This window comes from Equus asinus, chromosome 14 (genome assembly GCF_041296235.1).
Source record: "Equus asinus isolate D_3611 breed Donkey chromosome 14, EquAss-T2T_v2, whole genome shotgun sequence".
NCBI classification, from domain to species: Eukaryota; Metazoa; Chordata; class Mammalia; order Perissodactyla; family Equidae; genus Equus; species Equus asinus.
The window spans coordinates 4,889,090-4,908,874 of record NC_091803.1 but is presented as its reverse complement, the minus strand read 5'-3'; the positions used below and the strand labels follow the sequence as shown (position 1 = coordinate 4,908,874).

Genomic DNA, 19,785 nt, shown 5'->3' with positions numbered 1-19,785 from the left:
AGGACTCTTTTGGGGTCACACAATGACGTTGCACTCAGGGTCAGTTCTGTTCTCTCCGCCTGGGGGGTCAGGTCTAAATTCATCTCCAGACTCCTACCAAGGGCTGCTCGAGGGTCCTCTCTCTCCAGCAAATTCCCTGCCTTAGCTCTGTGTCCAGTTCCCTCGACCAACCCAGTCGTCCAGTCGTAATAAGGAAAGAGGGCTTTCCAATCCCAGCCGTTGGTTCTTGACTCCCATCCCGACCCCCTGGGCCGCGCGCGGGTATCCGGCACCCAACGGGGGGAAATTCACCCCCATGTCCCCTTCCGGTTATGTCCATCCTCCCCAGCCCCTGGGCCCCAGCCGGGCTCCGTGAGTGCCCACCCAGGGCAGGGAAGCCCCTCAGTGCTCCAGCCCCACCCCCTTTTCAGGTCTGCCGGAGACAGGTCCGCGGCACCCAGGGCGCACGGTTCCAGGGGGCGCGGGACGCGGTGGGGAAACTACCGAAAGTGTCGAGAGAAGCCTTGGTCCTTCCCCATCTGGAGCCGGCGACGGCGGCGCGGCAGGTGCCGATAGGCGCGGGGTGGCGGAGCCCACGAGCGGACCAAGGGCGCGGCGACTCCACGCGCCTCTGCCCGGCGAGCGCGCGCGGCCCCTCCCGAGCCGGCCAGGCCCGCGGCCCCGCGCCCGCCCCTTCCCGCGTGGCCCCGCCCCGGCCGGCCCCGCCCCTCCGGGGGACCCTTCAGCGAGCTCCGGGGGAGCTGAGGGCGGTTCAAGCCTGTCTCTTCTCGGCACCCTCTATTAGTCCCTCCCCAGACGCCTCGCCTCCGACTTCTTGGGCCTCTGCGCCCCAGCACCCCGCACAGCGGCGAGTCCCCAACCCTGGCTGCAGCGGCCCTTAACCAGACAGGCTGCAGCGACCCCGAACCAGACAGTTCGAGGAACCCCGACTGCCTTATGTAGAGCACGGGAAGCCTTTCCGGAGGTGGTGGTCTTTGTGCTGGGCCTCAAGAGCTCAGCAAGAGTGGGCCAGGGAGAGGAAGCCCTCCTACCTATCCAAGGGGATGCGCCAACGGAGGAGAGGCTAGAGAAGGAGGCCTTGAATGCCACTGTCAGCAGCTGGGACTGCACTCTGAAAACAGTGGGGAGCCATGGGAGAGTCTAAGGATTTAATGGAAGGTGGAGGGACCCTACAGGTCTTGGTACATCATGGGAAAGGTGACGTTGGGAAGGGAGCAGGGAAGGGATGGAACAAGTGGCTAGATTCGAAGAACACAAAAGAAGGAGAGTGTGTGAGATCTGGTGAGTGAATGGAAGTGAGGAGAGGGCAGCCAAACCAAGGCAACGCCCAGATGAGTGGGGGCAGGGCAGGGAGTAGAGGGCCCCCCCCCCTGAGATGGGCGTGTCCTACTGGGAGAGAGGAGGGGAGGGATAGCGAAGGGGAGGAGAGAGAAGAGGAAAGGGGTCGAGACTCTTCCTCTGACTCTGGGCCTGCCACTCCCTGGAAGTCAGAGCAGGAGCAGACCCCAGGGACCCCAAGCCATTGTCATTTCTCACTGATCCGAGTCCTGACCACAGTCCAGAAAGGATGGATAGGCGCCAGGGAGCCAGCCCAGGGCATCCAGGGGAGGGCTTCTCAGGGGCGACCTCAGTGGGGGACATCAGCACAAGGCTCTCTCCTCACCAGGAGGCGGCCACCACCCAGACAGGCTGGAACCACAGAGGCAGGAAACCCCAGGGACTGTGCCCCTGCCTCAGTCACTGGGAGGAACATCTTACATGGTCCAGCCCGTGGGGTTTCTGCAGCCTGTCACAGGGAGGCCCTGCAGACCTGCTGGTCAGTCTCTGGTACTCTGTCCAGACCCGTGAGGCCGCCCCACTGCTGTGCTCAGTCAGGGCTGCATTTCTCCCCAGCAGCAGCAGCAGCAGCAGGAAGCCAGGGCTAGTGCTCAGGCAGGGTCCTCCCCAGGCCTTGTCCTCAGCTCCGCCAGGGAGAGAAATGTCTGACAGCCCTCACAGTGAGCACAGCTCCCTGATATTGCAGGGCTGCAGCCATTCCATCAGGACAGAGCCATTTCTGGTTGTTTTGTGCCAGCTGCAGTGGCCCAGCATCCAGAACCAGGCCTACCCAAAGGCTGTGGAGACTGTCCACATTGCTGCTGCGGGCAGAGGAGATGTGAGCAGGGAGCCAATACCCATGCTGGAATCCAGACACAGCTGGAAGTGCACGCACTGCCTCGGAGCCAGGTCTCCCGAGTACAGTGAAGGCACCTAAGCGGCCAGCAGCTGGTGCATTTGGCCAGATGACCCAAGGCAGGGGGAGAGGGGGCGGGCAGGGGCCAGGCAACAGCTGGCCTTTGCGAGAATGTCTGCCCAGCAGGAGGGCACTACCAACGGCTGATCATTCTGGGACAGTAGCTCTCAGCTGGGGCGATTTTGCACCCAGGGGACATTTGGCATTGTCTGGAGACAGTTCTGGTTGTCAGAAAATGACAAGTGGGTGAGGGGTGTGCTGCTGGCATCTAGTGGGTGGAGGCTGGGGATGCTGCTGAACATACAGGACAGCCCCCAACAAACGAGAATTATCAGAGCCAAAACGTCAATAGTGTCGTGGTTGAGAAACCTCCCTAGGGAGAAAGAGATCTTCCCAGAGGGATACCCACACTAACTGAGCACATACTTATGCCTGGCACCTGCACCCACACAGTTGCACAGAATTCTCCCAATAACTGTATTATGGTGTCCCCAACACTTGTCATTAAAGCAGGAGGGGATGAAGGAGGTACAGATGTTCCCTCACATCCTACTTCCAGATTTTTTTTTTTTTTTAAAGATTGGCACCTGGGCTAACAACTGTTGCCAATCTTTTCTTTTTTTTCTGCTTTATCTCCCCAACCCCCCCCCCCCACATAGTTGTATATCTTAGTTGCAGGTCCTTCTAGTTGTGGGATGTGGGATGCCGCCTCAACGTGGCCTGACGAGCGGTGCCATGTCCGCACCCAGGATCCGAACCCTGGGCCGCCGCAGCAGAGCGCGCGAACTTAACCACTGGGCCACGGAGCCAGTCCCCCCTACGTCCAGATTTTCAACTCATCTCTTTTCGGCCTGCAGTTGGCAGAGTTCCTTTATGTGGTTTCCTACCAAGAACCCTGCTGGGAACACATAGGGATTACCAACCCCACTTACAGATAAACTAGGGGTCAATTAACCTGCCCAAGGTCACTCAGCTGTGAGTGGACTTAGGGTTCAAGCTAGGTTTGTTGGGATTCCAAATTCCAGCTTCCTCCACCACCTCTCGTTGCTTCCCTCCCCAGCGCCGCCCCAGCCCTGCCTGCCCCTCCCCCTCTTTGCTTTTTTCCTGAAACACCAGCAGACCACAGAACTGACTCTGCTAGCTTGTTCTCTCCTAATCACGTCACATTTTCCAAAATGCCTGGCCTGTCCTAATTAGAAAGTCATTTTATCACTTCATCAAACGGGGATGCCCTTGGGGATAGACCCAAATTCGGCTCTGAGCCTCAGGATTAACTGCCATCGTCCAGACTCCAGACTGCCAGACCAGACTCCTTTGCTCACATTCCTGCCACTGACCCCAATCTCCCCCCCCATGCAGCGCTGTCCCAGAGAACTTTCTGCAGTGATGCCCATGTTCTGGATGTGTGCTGTCCCGTATGGGAGCCACTAGCCGTATGTGGTCAGTGAAACTGGGAAGGTGAATTTTAAATTTTATTTAATACTTATGAAATTTACATAGCGACACGTGGCTAGTGGCTACTGTGCTGGACGGCACAGCTTCATGGTCTTACTGCCCCTTCTTCTTTCTCCCCAAGCCTTCTGTTTTGGCCACTGGGACCATCCCTCAGAGGCCACGTGGTGATCTGGGTGGGTTCCAGCCTCGGTCAAGTGCGCACACGCACAGACACAAGCACACATACATATGTGCACCAACCCTTTGGCCACTCAACCTCCCATTCAAACCTTGTCTCTCCTCAATGGGGGGGTCCAAGGGTCACAGCTGTAGCTCTCCCTGGCCCCCCACCTCAGGAGGGTGGTTCACAGCTGGGCACTGCTTAGAAACCCAGTGTTGGGTACCCGTGGGCCTGTGTGGCACTGCCCTCACTTTGGCACTCGGGGGTCCACCTCTATGGCTAGATACCTGGCCCTGATGAGCTCTCCTTGGGGACTGTCATCCCACCCCCACTGGACACACTGACAGACCCCACTGGTCACTGTGGAGCCACAGCAGTGGCATCTGCTGCCTCCTCTGAGGAGCCTGCCCTGATTGCCCCCTGCTGAGATAGCCCTCGGCTGGCACTCAGCTCTCAATCAGAGATAACGGTGTCTTTGACTCCTCCATGCCCCCTCTGAGCTCTCCCGGGAAGATGCTGCCTGGGGATCACCACTGCATTCCTAGAACCCAGCAGGTAGGCCCCCCAAGCGTGGGAGTGGGGGTGGGGAGGTGAGGGGGGTGGGGAAGTGAAAGGGTGGGGGTAGGGCTGAAGCCACGCTGCCAGGGTACCCCTCTCTGTACAGAGCCCAGCTGGGCGCCGCCCCCTTCCTCCAGCAGCCTCTCTAATTTTCCTGTCGCACTTGACACGCGCTGACAACAGAGGTTGCTGTTTCATCCTCCCCAGCGGCGCCCCGGGGATGCTGCGGGACCGGGCATCCCCAGGCGCCCAGGGGGTGCCTCCCCCACCCCGGCTCTTCCTGACCGGCTGCCAGGTCGCTCGGGGAGACGAGCTGGAGACGGGAAAGGCAGACGTGGAGGCTCTCCCGGGAGGCAGACAGGCTGGCCCGGCAAAGGCAGCAGGGACAGAAGCCGGGGCAGCCCCGAAGGGAGATGAGAGGGACCGAGAGAGCTTCCAGCTGGGTCCAGCTGCTAGCAGCCTTGAGACACGCGTGCCAACTTCCAGGGACAGCCCGGCCGCCCACGCCCCTGGCATGGCCCTCGTGGAGAGGGGTGGGGTGGGGGGCTGCCCATCCATCACCTCCCTAGGGAACCCGTAGCGCCAGCACAGCATCTCCACTGCAAATTCGGCTCCAGAAATAACTTTTTTTTTCCTCTCCAGATTTTCCCAGCAAGGGGCAGGCCCCTAACTCACCCCAGGCAGCTCATGGTGGCCTCTTTCGGTGGCCTTCTGTGCTCCACTGCAGAGCCGAAACGCTGCGCTGGGGCTTGAGGATGGGGGGTGGCCAGCCCTGTCCCTGACATTGGCCAGGCCCAGAGGGAGGGGCAGGCTTCGAGGTGAATGGCAGCGAGGGGAGGGGGCGGGCTGAGCCCAGGAAGGGGGAGGGGCAGGGGTGGGGGAGCAGTCGCCGGCCGGGTAGGCGGGGAGGGCAGAGAAAACCCTGCAGGATGGGGCAGGGGGCGCTTCACTGAGGCCCAGAGGGGTTCTGACCAAAGCTGTGCAGGGCAGGACCGTGAGAGCCTGGCAGGAAAGAGGGGCTAGGGAGATTCTTCCCTGACTCCAGGTGTGGACCCACCAGGAAATTTTTTTTTTTTTTTAAGAATAAACTTAGAGCGTCCAAAGCTGAGCAGAAGAGCAGAAAGTGCACAGCTGACCCAGTTCCCGTCCTGTGACTGCCACTCATTTGCTGTGTGACTTTCGGCCAGCCTCTTAACCTCTCTGAGCCTCAGTCTGCTTCTGCAAAATGAGGATAATAGCACTGGTGGGATTCAGCCAGAGAGCGTTCCTCCAGGGCCCTGGGGAGGTCCTTGGCACACAGCTGGCGTTGTCAAAGTGCAGAGAGCACACACAGTTGGTAGGATGGGAGTGTCAGGGATGGACACAGCACACCCCTAGGCTTCCTTGCCTTCACATTGTGCCATTGCTCCATCTCAATAAAGAGCTAGGAGTATTTTGGCATCCCGTTGGAGCTTTCTGTGATCTGGGTTTTGGGATAGAGCAGGGCAGGCTGTGACTTCAGATCAGGAGTGGGGTCCTCTCTGTCCCAGCCCAGCAGGTAGCATGCTCTCCTTCCCACTCAAAGTGATGCCCCGGCATCCAGCAGAGCCATCAGCCGCCCTTCCCAGGGTCGCTGGCCCACCCCCGTTCTGGGGCTGACGGAGTGTTGGGGTCCAGTCCAGGAGCAGGCCGTGCAGCAGCAGCGCCTGGGGTGGCAGCGGGAGAGTGGACGCCCTGAGCGAGGCACACCCTGCCTGCCCGTCCTGCCCCAACGGAGGTACCTGAGGTTGTCCAGAAGTGGCCCACGGGCCTCGCGGGGCAGCGCCAGGGTGAGGGCCCACACCAGGTCATCCACCCGCTGCTCGGCCGCGAACTGCTTCAGTGCAGCGAACACCTGCTCCTTGGCAGCCGGCTGGTCCCCTAAGATTTCGTCCACCTGCAAGGAAAGGTGTGGTGAAGGACCACAAGGGACCCAGGGCAGGACACTGGGGGATCGCTCACTTTCCTCAGTTTCCCTCCGCAGGATAGCTGATGTGGGAACACCGCCTGAGCATGGGTGTGAGCTCTTTGCCGTTTCAAACCTCAGCAGCCCTACGATATGGGCATGGCCAGGATCTGCATTTGACATCTAAGGAAACTGAGGCTGATAGAGGTGAAATGACTTGTCCAAGGGCACAGGGTCAGGACCCAAATCCAGAGAGAGCCCATCTAGTGAACATTGTAAGAATCACAGAAATCAATGCAAGAGTTTAAACATGTACCGGGCACTCAATAATTGCTAGTTACTATTGTTAGAATACTACACTCCCTTCCATTACATTGTTTGCTGAGAGATCCCACAGAGAACATTCTGGCTCCACAGAAAGCCCTGGAGTGCACGCCTAGCCCTGAATTTTGAATCCCTCTGTGCTCCCTAAGGATTTTCATTTTCTTCGTGCTTGTGCACAAACCAACTGATACTAATCAAGGTGCATCTACTCAGAGGGGTCCGTGCGGCTGGTGGAGATGGGCGTGCACATAGGCACCGTGTTTCTGGAAGGCAGCTTGGCGAGTGTGTCTAAAGCCTAAAAGGGTACCCATCCTTCTAGCCAACGATCTCCATCTCGGAATGTATCCTAGGCTTGTCCTGACAAGCAAGACGAGCACAGGATGGTATATGAGTGAAGAGGCTCACCTCTGGGTGGTTTATAATACTGAGATGTTGGAAGCAACATAAATATCTGACAATATGGGCTAAATAATTGTAGCGCCATCCACTGGAGGGATATGTGTAGTTTCTTGCCTACCAGCCAAAAGGGGAGAAAACCTCGAACTGGGTGAGAGGCAAGATATTGGGGGTTCTGTTGTAGCTTTGGCCAATTGCAGGCTCTTGCCCGGGGTTTTGGCTCTTGAAGGAATGATGCAGAGATGTGGGGACAGCAGAGCTTCTTCAGGGCAGTGGCAGAGCCCCGTAGCGCACTCTGAGAAAACTCTTCCTGAAGGATGCTTTAGGACAGCTGTACTCCCATTGCCGATCCTTTCTTGGTTCTAAGCCTGCTTCTCTCGCGCTGATTCTGTGAACTGTGCCTCCCACAGATTCCTTTCCTGCCTAAGTCAGCGGAGCCAACTTCTGTTGTTTTGCGGCCACTCACTCCACACTCTGCAATGTTGGACATCATTGATTCTAGGGTGAGCATCTTTTTTTTTGTATTTTAACGTTACTGAGATCAAGATGCGTCTAATGTGTAACTGTAATTCCCGTGCATAAGTGAATTTGGTCATAGGTGTCCAAATTGTTACTTCCGCTGAGTTGTATGCATTGGCTGGTACGAAATATGTCCAAATAAATCTAAAAGTCCCCTTTCAGTAACTACTAAGTGACAAAAAGGTGATGAGGAAGCATGTGTCATGGGTTAACTGGCAGGGATTTTTCTGTCTTTGCGGTAAATGGAACAACGAGGCATCTTGCAATTGGTGATGTTTTAGATTTGACACAATGTGGTACTATTTGGCTAGTGAGAATGATGCTGTCAATCTTTATCTAAAACCATAAAATAGGGAGTGATGGCTAAGGGGTGTGGGGCTTCTTTTTGGGTTAAAATGTTCTAAAATTAACTGTGGTGATGTTTGAACAACTCTGTTAACATACTAAAAAACACTGAATTGTACACTTTAAATGAGTAAATTGTACGGTATGTGAATTAAATCCCAATAAAGCTGTTATAAAATACATGGGAAACTGTTTGCAATAAACAGGCAAATAGCAGGTTATCAAACAGAATACACAGCCTTACATTTTTAATATATATAATTACACGTATGTTTGTGTATAGGAAATATGCATTAAGTTTTATAGTGATTTGGATTTTTTAAAATAATTCATTGGTTTGCATTTTTTCTACAGTGAACTTGTATGATTTATACAGTCAGGAAAAGGAATGTACATTATCATTGTTCCTTTTTTTCCTTTGTTTTTCACTGTGGCAAAAATGCACATAAGACAAAATTTACCTTTGTAACCATTTGAATTCCTACAATTCAGTGGCGTTAAGTACATTCACAATGCTGTGTATCCATCATCACTATCTAGTTCCAGAACGTTTTCATCACCCCAAAAGGAAACGCCATAACCATCAAGCAGTCACTCCCAAATCCCCTCTTCCACCACCCCCAGAAACCACTAATCTACTTTTCTGTCTCTATGGATTTGCTTATATTGGATATTTCATGTGAATGGAATAACGCAATACGTGGGCTTTTGTTTCTGGCATCAGTTTCTTTATGCAGCACCTAACTGCTGTCTATCCACGCTCCACCACGACAGCCCTCCCTTGCTGGTCGAGGGTCTAGGGGTGTCTCTGGGCACTGACATCCTGAGCTGACCCTGAAGCAGAGTGGGGAGGCTGGGCAGCTCAGTGACAGTGTGAGTGTGCCTTGGGGGCGTGAGGGTGCAACTTCAGCCAGAACCAGAGCTGTTCTGTGCCACCTCTTTCACCTTCCATCCGCCTCCAAACTTCTCAACAGACACCACATCTTTCCCCTCCACCCTCCATTCTCAGACGATGAAGAGCCCTCTTCCTGGTCAAGGCCGACCCACCAGGCCACAGACACCCCACTCCCTCCCATCCTCATCCTCTGATCCTGCCACCTACTTGTCACTCAGCTCTCAGCTCTCGAAAGTCACCCCCTCGGGGAGCCTTTCCTGACCACCCTGTCCGTGTGGCCCCCATCGCTCTCTCATCTCCCCTGTTTATTTCTTCACCTCGCTGATCATTATCTAAAATAGCTTGCTTATTGATTTGGCTGCTTCCTCATTGTCTCTTTCCCCACAGGAATGTCAGTTGCACGAGAGCAGGCTCCCCGCCAGTCCTGTGCACAGCGGTTTCCCCAGTCCTTGCACATCTGAGGTCCATAATCAAGGACCGCTAAATGCATAGATGTCATTGTCTCTACAACCTCCTTCCCTTCAACCTATATAAATGATCAAGTCCTCCCAACCTATGGATAAATAAGTAAATGAAGTCCTTTTCACCCCACAACCTGATCACCCTCTTATTTTTTCTGGACCAGAGCTGTCTGTGCTTGCCATTTCCATGCATCTGCCTTTACCCACTACAGTCTGCCCTCTCCTTGCAGTACTCCGTGACAGGGCTCTGGCTAAGGACCCCGAATGGTGACACCTAAATCTTGATCTTCAGCCCAGAGCTTGCTCCTGAACCTCAGAACTGTATATCCAACTGCTTCCTTGATGGTTGCACAAAGGGGCTAAGAAAGGCTTTCCAGAGGTGGTGACACCATAGAAGCAGGGGGCTTGGAGGGTGTCCGGTCAGAGGCCACTCTCTATGCATGCCTGAGTCCTAGCACACGCGCACCACTAGTCCGTGTTTCTGTCTGTCTCCTCCACCAGAAATGATGCCCCAAGACCCAGACCTGAGGTCTTACTCCTGTCCAGTCCCCAGCACAGGGCCTGGCACATAATTAGGCCCTCAGTGAATGCTTATGGGACCGAACCAAAGAGCCGCAAGTGGCCGGCTGTTCTCACGGTCCATTTCCTGCAGTTCCCCTGTCGACCTGTGCTTCCCCCGCGGTGAGGCGGGCAGGCTGCAGCACCAGGCATGCCGTCCTCGTGCACCCACCATGCCGACGAAGGTCAGTGGTTTTGAAATCAAAGTCAGCTGCAGCCTCGACTCAAAGGAGAACATGGCTCGCTGGAAAGACGTTTTATGTAAGAAAAGAGGAAAAAATAGTTTCTCCCTCCTGGGGCCTGCGCCACAGTACGGTTTTGGTGTCAGCTATTACCCAAATGCTCTCAACCTACATCGAAGCATGGGGCGCCATCATGGGACACTAACTGATTTTCTATTAAATATCAGGTTCTTCAAGGAGGAAAAACTGGGGCAGGGAGAGTGCTGGCGAGAACCTGGGAGCTGACTGTTGAAAACCAATGGGGGGAGGGGGTCCACAGACGGCCTTGATCTTCCCGAGGCAGTCTTTTTTGGGATTTGCTTTCAGCTTTTGGAGGTGCTTGGTGAGCTCTAACCAGAATCCACCACTTCCCACTCCCTTTTGTCAGAGAACGCATCATAGCTGGCCTGGGGAGCGATTCCCCCCTTGGTTGTTTGCCACCGTGGCCCTGCTTCTTGGCCAGATCTGCATGTCCACCTTGCCCTTCTGGGGGCTCTGACCATGCCCCCTTCCAACTCTCCAGGGATTGGATGGAGTCTGGGAAAGGCCTCTGGTCCCAGAGCAGGTCATCTGGAATAATAGCAGACATTGCTAGTAGCTACAGGCTGAATGTTTGTGTTCCTCCTCAAATTCATATGTCAACAACTGATGTCCAATATGATGGCGTTAGGAGGTGAGGCCTTTGGGAGGCGATTAGGTCATGAGAGAGTGGGGCCCTCATGAACGGGATCAGTGCCCTTATGAAAGAGACCCCAGAGAGCTCCCTCCCCCCTTCAGCCCTGTGAGGACACAGCGGGAAGTCTGCAACCCAGAAGAGGGCCCTCGCTCCACCACACTGGCATCCTGAGCTCAGACTTCTGGCCTCCAGAGCTGTGAGAAATAAGTTCCTGTTGTTTATAAGCCGTCCACTCTGTAGTATCTTGTTCCAGAAGCTGGAACGGATTGAGACACTAGTCCTCAGCAATATTTCTAGCTCTGCCCTCCTTCCTGGACCACAGAAGACTGTTTCCCAGCATCCTTTGGGAGCAGCAGTGTGCCTAGTTCTGGCCAAAGCCTTGAGTGAAGGGGCAATAGTTAGCTCCCTGTAGTCCTTAAGAGCTGATGCACAATTTCCCATGCTCTCTTCCTTTTCTACAGGGAATCCCGAAGCTTCACGTTGAGATGGGGGAGTCTGGAATGCTGAGACATCATGTCGAGATCAGCTACCCTGGAGAGTTGCCTGGATCCTTAGTGGACTTTGGGTAGAAAAATAAACTATCGTGTGTGCAAAGGCACTAAGATGTTTGATATTTGTCATAACAGCAACGCTTATTCTTGGCATAGAAAGAAAGCCACATCTTTTGAGGATCTGGACACTAGTGACCTGGGGAGGCCAGGGCTGAGTCCTGTGTGTATGTGTGAGTGACTGCATGTACCTAGCTACAAAGGCTGGCCTGCTCGGGGGCATGGGGCTGAAAGGCTCAAGCTGGGGTCTTGCCCAGACAAGGATCATGTATGGTGCATGGTGCATGGTGGGGGTGAGCCTCCAGAGGGGGAGTCGGTTTAGAAAGAGTGAGGACCAGACCAAGTTTGGGCGCTGGACGAGGCCAGGGAGGTGGGAATCTGACACCTGGGCAGTGGGCTGGGAGCCATTCCTGCAATAGCCAAACTCCAGCAGGACTTCCCAGCCCCCTGACCCCCCAAATTACACAGCGAAGCTCTGCCAAGAGCATGGACGACAAAGAAGAGTGTCTGTGAACTCGTGTCCCAGTCACCAACCAGATACTGAGTTTCTAGGATGTTGGGCTTGGCATCCACGTGGGACCCGAACCCTAGGCAGGGAGAGGTAGGTGTCTGGGCTCGAGACCGTTTGCAGTCTCCTTTGTTGCTCTGTTCCAGTCTCAGCCAAATAAGGCCCTGCCCACACGAGCCCCGCCCATGCCCCTTCCACAGGGGCCCCGCCCCGCCCTGCGCCCTACCTTGCGGCTGAACTCCTGGGCCTTGCGCCTGCGCTCTCGGTGCACGGCGTCCGGGCGTTTGCGGCCAGCCAGGCGCAGCAGCTCGCGGCCCAGCGAGAGGCCGCGGCCGCAGCGCAGGGGCTGCAGGGCCGTGATCTGGGGCTGGGGGCCGGGTCCTCCGCTGGGGCCGCCGTCGGGGGCCGGGAGCACCCCGAGGCTGGGCGGCACGCGCGGGCAGCGCCGGGCCAGGCGCACGAGGCGCTCGCGGCTCAGGCCGCCCACAGCCAGCCCCTCCACCTCCAGGATCTGGTCCCCTGGCCGCAGACCTCCGGCGTGCGCGCTGCTCCCTTCGGCCACCTCCAGGACGAAGCAGGGGCCTGAGCCGCCCAGCTGGAAGCCGAAGTCCTCAGGCCAGCCCTGGTTGGTGGCCGGCATGGCAGTGGTGCCGATGCTGCTGGAGAGGAAGAAAGGCCGCACAGGGGATTCTTTGCAGCCCTGTTTGCGGGGCCTCATGCTGCTCAAAGGCCATGGGCCAATAAGGGCCTCTACTTCTCTCTGCCTCCATATGGAGGGTCCCTTCTTACAATATTGTCTGAACTCCTGGATCCAGCTGTGCCTGAAATTCACCAACTTCCTTGTGACAAAAGGACTTCCCAGTGCCGTGAGCTCACAAATTCCTGCTGACTTTTGTGGGTATTTGCCCTTTGAGTTGTAAGACTCTCCTTGACCTCCTTGAGGAAGCATGGTGTGGCTGATTTGGGGTTTCTGGACTCCTGGCTCTAGGATAGGCCCCCCGGGAGGCGGGGGAGGAGATGCCTCTGTCCTCTAAAAGAGGCCAATTGTGTGGGCTGATGAGGTGGGAGGGAGGCACAAAGACAACCTGGGGAGGGGAGGACGACTGTTCTGGATGGAACAGTCTGTGTGTCTGTGTGTGTGTGTGTGTGTGTGTGTGTGTGTGTGTGTGTTTAGAGCAGAGATTCCTCACAGGAGTCCATGGATGGCCTCTGAAATTGCACGCAATACGTGGTGCAAGGCTTCGTTTTCTGAGGGAGAGTCTGTAGTTCTGAGGATTTCCTGACCCTGGCCTGGAAGAACCTCTGAGGGCTGGATTTTGAAGGCCCGGGTCTGGGGTGCCCCTCAGCCTTCCTCAGATGCTTGGAGACCTGTGCCCATAGGAGTCCTCCTCCTTTTGGCTCCCTCTTCCCAGAACTGGCCTCTCCCAGGAGCCCTGAGGAGCACTTGGACCTGGGCAGTTGGGATGGGGGGAGACCCAGGGTTCCACAGCATCATGGACTGAGAGGAAATGCCCTTGAGTGACATCTGTGAGAACCTGTATCACCTGCCACCAGAGGGCATGGCGTGACAACTCCTCACCCTGGGTGGAGGCTGTCACACCCCGAGGCTGGCAGGGACCACCCTAGGGACCCTCGTCCTCCTCTGCCAGGCAGTGGTGGACTGGGCATGGAGCCCCAGGGACGCTTCCTCTGTCACTTGGTGGCAGCCCCAGACTCCTGGGTCCACTGGGCCACGCAGGGTGGGAGCATCACCATGTCTTGGAGGGGCTTGTACCACGAGAGAAGCAGTGAGCTCCTCTACTATCAAAGAGGGGCTGGCTGGAAACTCTGAATTTGGGGCCAGGGCACACGCTGCCCCTCCACATGCAGACCTCTTCTGTCCAGCACACCTGTGGCAGGGCTGCCTGGCCAAGGCCAGAGCAGGCAACTCCTAACACCTTCATATCCAACCTGCAGAGGCCACACGGCCAAAGATGCTGCCAGCACTCAGACGCCCTGAGCTTTTGAACCACGTCAAGCACACCAGTGCATCCCCAGCCCTGCAGACCGACCCACGCCTCTCCTACCCACCTATCTAGAGCTCCCAGTCTGGGCCACTCTCTCCTGTCTCACCTTCACCTGGAAACAGGAATCCAGCCTCCTGACAAGGCTGACTGGGCTATCTCCGGGCCTGAGAGGGAGGCATCCCAGGGCCCCCCATCCCAGAATACTGGGTGCCACCCACCCCCCAGGTTTGCTCACCTTCCTCACTGGTGACTGCAGTGGCTGTGATGACAGAGCACTGCGCTTGTGGAATGCCTGGGGACACTTGCTTGCTGCCGGCCCTCTGCTGCTGTGGGCCTTGGCATCGGTTACTGATGCGCCCGAGGTGACAGCTGGAGTTTCTAAGGCAAAGTGATCCTGTGAGTAATCTGAGAAGGCCTCAGTTACCAGGTAGACCAGGAGGATGACTGGACAGCTTGGCCAGGACCCAGAGTGGCCAGCCCCTGTTTCATGGTCCTGGGGGGCGAGCAATGGTCCTCAGGCAGAAGCAAAGGCTGACTGGAGCTGGGCCTTGGGCCGTGTCCACCCACGAGGTCATAGAGCTTAGCAGCTGGGTGGAGAGGATTCAGCTGGGTTGTTCGGGGATGGGGGTGTCACTCAGTCCAGTGATGGCAAAGGGGACTGATGAGACTCATTAGGGCATGCGGTCCAGGCCCCACAGAGAATATCACTGCTGGAGCCCCACAAGCCAGGTTTATTGGCAGGAGAAGGGAAGACCCAGGCCGGGAAAAAAGGTTTGGGTGGGAGAAAAGCTGCTAACCTAAGTAATTTTGGAAATGAGTGGAGTCTGTAAAGCTAAAGGCAAAAGGCACTGCACATAGCGCTGTGCTCTAGTTGGTCAAGTTGTTTCCCCTGGGGGTACAGGTTAACAATTCTGAAATCACATGCTTCATGTGTACTGGAATCAACAGTTATCATGGGAGCCAGGTTTCTCTCTGTTGGAGTGGGAGGTCAGACAAGCAAAGGGGGAAAGCTGGAATGATCCATGTTGTACTGGATTCGAGTTGGGGACATCAGTATGAACTCGTGTTTAGCTTACTATAGCTGCGGATGGCTACATATAGAAATATTTATAGATATGTTTATGTATGGGTTAGTATATGCCCATATTTGCTTGCTCTGTCAGCTGAGAGGACCTAGAAACAAAAACATCCCAGCAGCAATTGAATGAGCACATTCAATGCCAGATCTTGATTTCTGATATCATTCCCCCACTAAAAGGAGCCCGGGCTCCTTGGAGAAGTGACTAATTATAGGGCTGGGGCAGGAAACATACAAGATGAGCCTGGAGCATCTTCTAGTGCCAGAGAGCAAGGAAGTGCTAAATGCACACACGCGCACACACACAGGATGGGGTTTGTCAAAGGGACATGGGAGCCAAGTGAAAGTGCTCCCAGTGGCCAATGCTGGAAAATTTGAGCAACATTAAATAACAGAGTATTGACTTATAACCCAAAGTATTGACTTATAACCCAAGTCCATACTGATATAAACAGATGATTGAGTAAATAAATAAATGGAGGAAAGAGACAAATCTCCCATGCAGAAGAACTCCAAATAATTTATGTAGCTACTTCTCCTTAAGGAGGTAGAGTGTAACTCCCCACCCTCAAGTGTGGGCTGTGTATAGTGACTTCCTCTCATAGGGGACAGTCTGAAGGGGTTGGGGAGAGAGTAACTTTACGGTGGAGAACCCTGATGAACACCACCTCGGTCCGGTGGTCAAGGTCAACAGCAACAGGGGCAAATCGGCTTGATAGCATGTCCCCTTTATTTGACGTGATGAGAAAGTCACTTTGCTTCTTCGGCCTTCCTCCCCAAAACCCATAACCAGTCTAACCATGAGAAAAACATGAGGCAAGCCCAAATTGAGGGGCATTCTGAAAATACCTGACTCTTCGAAACTGTCAAGGTCGTCGAAGACGAGGAAAGTCTGAGAAACTGTCACAGACTGGAGGAGCCTGAGGAGATGGGACGATGAGGTGTAGTGTGGAATTCTGGGACCGAGAAAGGACATTAGGTAAAGACTAAGGGAATCTGAATTAGCTAATAATAATGGATCAACAGTAGTTTGTTAGTTGCGACCAACATACCCTAGTAATGTAAGATGGCGGCAATGGGGGACATTGGGTGCAGGGTAAAAGGGAACTCTGTACCATCTTTGCAACTTTTCAGCAAATCTAAAACTATTCTCAAATTAAACACTTATTTTTAAGTGGTCTTCTTGGGATTTTGGGCATGGGGATCACATCGATAAGAACATATTCTTAATAGGTCACCGTGATTGAGCTGGCTGTTTTCCCGAGTTTGCTTTACCCAAAGGTGCTCTGCAAGTTACCGTGTGCGTATGTGGGTGTGAGATAGATGTGTCTAGATTGTCCTCTAGCCTCATGTACGTTATAAACTCTGCTAGGGAGCTTACAGTATCTCCGCATTGAAATCAAATAACGGTGAGAGAAAAGAGTGTCCCCAGAGCATGGTAGATGAGTGACCGATGTTGTAATAGAGTTCATCTCAAGCACAGCTCCAAATGCTTAACAGGCTGCGTAATTGTTGTGCGTCGTGGTCATTAGACGTGGGCTGCGGCAATCACATGGGTGAATTGGCATGCTCTTTTGTCTTCTTGCATTAACAAACTGGAGTTCCTCTAGATGGTAAGAAACGGGGTTTCCTGACACTCCTGACGGGAACGTAAAATGGTACAGCCATTATCTTAAAAAGCTAAACACTCACTTATCATGCGAGCCACCCCTCCCACTTCTAGGTATTTACCCAAGAGAAATGAAAGCATCTATGTCCACACAAAGACTTGCATGTGAATGTTTATGGCAGCACTATTCGCAATAGCCAATGACCGGGAACAACCTAAATATCCGTCTATTGGAGAGTGGATAAACAGATTGTGGTACGTTATACAATGGAATGCTGCTCAGGAATAAAAAGAAATGAACTCTTGATCCAAGCAGCAACACGGATGAACTGCAAAAGCATTATGCTAAGCGAAAGATGCCAGTAACCAAAGGCTCTAATGATTCCATCTATATGAAATTCTGTAATATGCACATTGATCTATGACGTCAGAAAGCAGATCAATGATTTCTGGAGCCGAGGTAGAGGGAAGCATGAATTGCAAAGAAGCATGAGAAAACTTCTTGAGATGATGGAAAAGTCTGTGTTTTGATTGTGGTGGTAATTTTACAGGATATGCGTGTCAAAACGCATTGAATTGAACACCTTAAATGTACGCAGTTTATCATATATAAATTATACCTCAATAAAGTTGGTTTTTAAAACTTGAATTACTTGAGGGGTACACTTCTAAACCCTGTAACTTACAGAGGATGGGGAAAGTGATGCATACTGAGCCAGACCTGATCACGTGCCAGGCAATTGTCATGTATTTATCTCGTTTAATTATCACAACTCTCCCAAGAAAGTCAGAATTGTTAGCCCCAATTTACAGAGGAGAAAACAGAGCTTCAGAGAGATGAAGGGACTGGTCCAGGGTCACATGAGCTCATGAGCAGCTGACGTGGTGTTTGACCGTCTCTGCCCTGCTCTCTCTGAGCTGTGAGGGGACTCAAGAATGCACATCACTGCACTCTGAGCCTGGATCCTTTCTCCATCCTCCAGGTTGCATCTTCTTTAAGGCTCTGCCCAGGACCTCCCTGTAGGCTCGAAATGTGTCCTGGGCATCTCCCGCCTGATCTCAGAAGGTCGAGCCAAGCCATGGGGATGCCAGCAGGTGGAGCAAGGGAGACCAGATCCAGTTTCCTGCAGGTGGTGGGGGGTGCCTGCAGGTACGGAAAAAGGAACCCCTAGAGACTCTTGGGCGGGGGCTGCTGAGAAAGGCTGACATCCTTGACTCCTCTATTTTACCTCCCAAATTCAAACATCAACAAATCCTATGGACTCTACCTCTACTTTCAGATTTTAACCAGAACCCACCCACTTCTCTCCACGTCCACCGTCACCTTCCTGGTCCAAGCCATCATCATCCCTCTCCCGGACTGGTTCCTCAGCCTCCTCATTGGTCTTCCCTTGCCCCCTGCAAGGTCTATTGTCAACATAGCAGCCAGAATGATCTGTTAAATCGAAAGTCACATCACATCCCTCCTCTGCTCAAAACCCTCTTCAGTGTGTAAGTCCTCACGATGGCCTGCAGGACCCTACCCAGTCAGGCCCCCGACACTTCTCTGACCTGATCTTTCCCCTACTGCACTGCCCCTTGCTTGCTCCCTCCGTGCACAGGCCGGGCATGTTCCCACCTCAGGGCCTTTGCACGAGCTCCTCCCTCCACCTACACTGTTTTCCTCCAGATGTCTGCATGCGCCCCTCCCACCTCCCCTTAGAGTCTGTTCAGATGCCTCCTGTTCCAGGAGCCCTCCCCAGCACTCCCCTTCTCTCTTCCCCTGCTTTCTGTTTCTCCACCGTGCTTCTCGCCGTCTGATTCATGTTGTTTATTGTCTGTCTCTGCCAATTAGGTTGCAAGCCCCAAGAGGGCAGGGATTTCTCTGTTTTGTTCATTGCTGTACCTACAGTATCTAGAACAGTGCTTGGCGCATCGTGGGTGCTCAATAGATATTTTTGAAATGAATGGATACATGAATAAACCCTAAAGTGAGGCCCCATCCCTCTCATAGAAGGAAAAGCATTCTCCCCGCAAGGCTGCCCTAAGTAATCTTAAGGGAATCTCAAGGATGGTCCCCAGTGTGGCACGTGGTGAGCATTGTTGCATAATGATGATGACAATTTTTGGCTTAAAAAGCAGAAATTAATTGTCCCACAGTTCTGGAGGCGCAAAGTCCAAATCAAGGTGTTGGCAGTGTTGTTTCCTTCTGAGGGCTGCGATGATTATTATATTCACTTTTATTTTGTTCTTCTGACAATTCAATTGTGTTCCCAAAAGTTATAAATCATTTTTAAGGAAATAAACTTTTTATTTTAGACTCCCAGAAAAATTTCAAAGATAATACAGAGTTTCCATATACCCCACATCCAGTGTCCCCTGTGGCTGACGTCTTACGTTACTAGGGTACATTGCTCACAATTAATGAATTAATATCGATCCATTATTATGAATTAATTCACAGTTTCTTAGCTTTTTCCTAATGTCCTCTTCTGTCCCAGGATCCCATACAGGATACCACATCTTGTTGTCATGTCTCCTTAGTCTCCCCCAATCTGTGGCAATTTCTTTGATTTTGATTACCTTGACAGCTTTTTTTTTTTTTTTGGAAACAGCTCATAACAGATTTACTAATATGTTCTTTAGTACTCTTTTTTTTTTAAGCTTGTCAGTTTTGAGGTCAACTATTTCATAGAATGTTCCTCAGTTGGATATGCTTGATATTTTTCTCATAGTTAGACTGGTTATGGGTTTGGGGAAGGCAGACCACGGGGGCAAAATGCTATTGTCATCGCATCATTTCAAATGTACACGCTACCGACGTGATTTACATGCTGTTGGCCTTGGTCACCTGAGGTGGCGTTCGTCAGCTTTCTCCACTGTAAAGTGTTCTTTCCCCCGCCCCTTCATACCGCCCTCTTTGGAAGGAAGTCACTATGCACAGCCTACACTTCAAGATGGGAGTTTTGCTCTACACAAATTATTTGGAATTCTTCTACATGTGAGATATGTCTCTTCTCCCCTATTTATTTATTCAATCATTTATTTATATCAATATGGACTAATGAATGTTTATTTTATACTTTATAATTCAATACTATGTTATTTATTTTCTTGCTAAAATTGTTCCATCTTTGGCCAATGGGTGCTCTTCCAGTTAGCTCCTGTGTCCCTTTCTTTTTTTTTTTTTTTTTTTTGAGTAAGATTAGCCCTGAGCTAACTGCTGCCAATCCTCCTCTTTTTGCCGAGGAAGACTGGCCCTGAGCTAACATCCGTGCCCATCTTCCTCTACTTTATATGTGGGACGCCTACCACAGCATGGCATGCCAAGT

The 19,785-nt window shown here is 53.0% G+C and overlaps 1 protein-coding gene and 1 long non-coding RNA gene across 5 annotated transcripts in view; one reads left to right on the top strand and one right to left on the bottom strand.

Annotated features, from left to right (window-relative positions):
- Positions 1 to 5,169, bottom strand: part of GRID2IP (Grid2 interacting protein) — a 32,933-nt gene extending 27,764 nt beyond the window's left edge. For 2 of the 4 annotated variants that reach the window (XM_070484167.1, XM_070484168.1), the window contains exon 1: positions 5,082 to 5,169. In XM_070484167.1, coding sequence (XP_070340268.1) covers positions 5,082 to 5,095 — 14 coding nt within the window. In that variant the 5' untranslated portion in view covers positions 5,096 to 5,169. Of the gene's footprint in view, positions 1 to 483; positions 635 to 5,081 lie in introns of those variants that run through there. The other 2 variants (XM_044747424.2, XM_070484166.1) reach the window with 1 other exon arrangement.
- On the top strand, positions 3,923 to 11,322 carry LOC139040136 (uncharacterized). Its single transcript, XR_011494060.1, has 3 exons — positions 3,923 to 4,403; positions 7,461 to 7,553; positions 11,187 to 11,322. It is a non-coding gene; the product is annotated as an uncharacterized lncRNA (long non-coding RNA).
- The last annotated feature ends 8,463 nt before the right edge of the window (positions 11,323 to 19,785 follow it).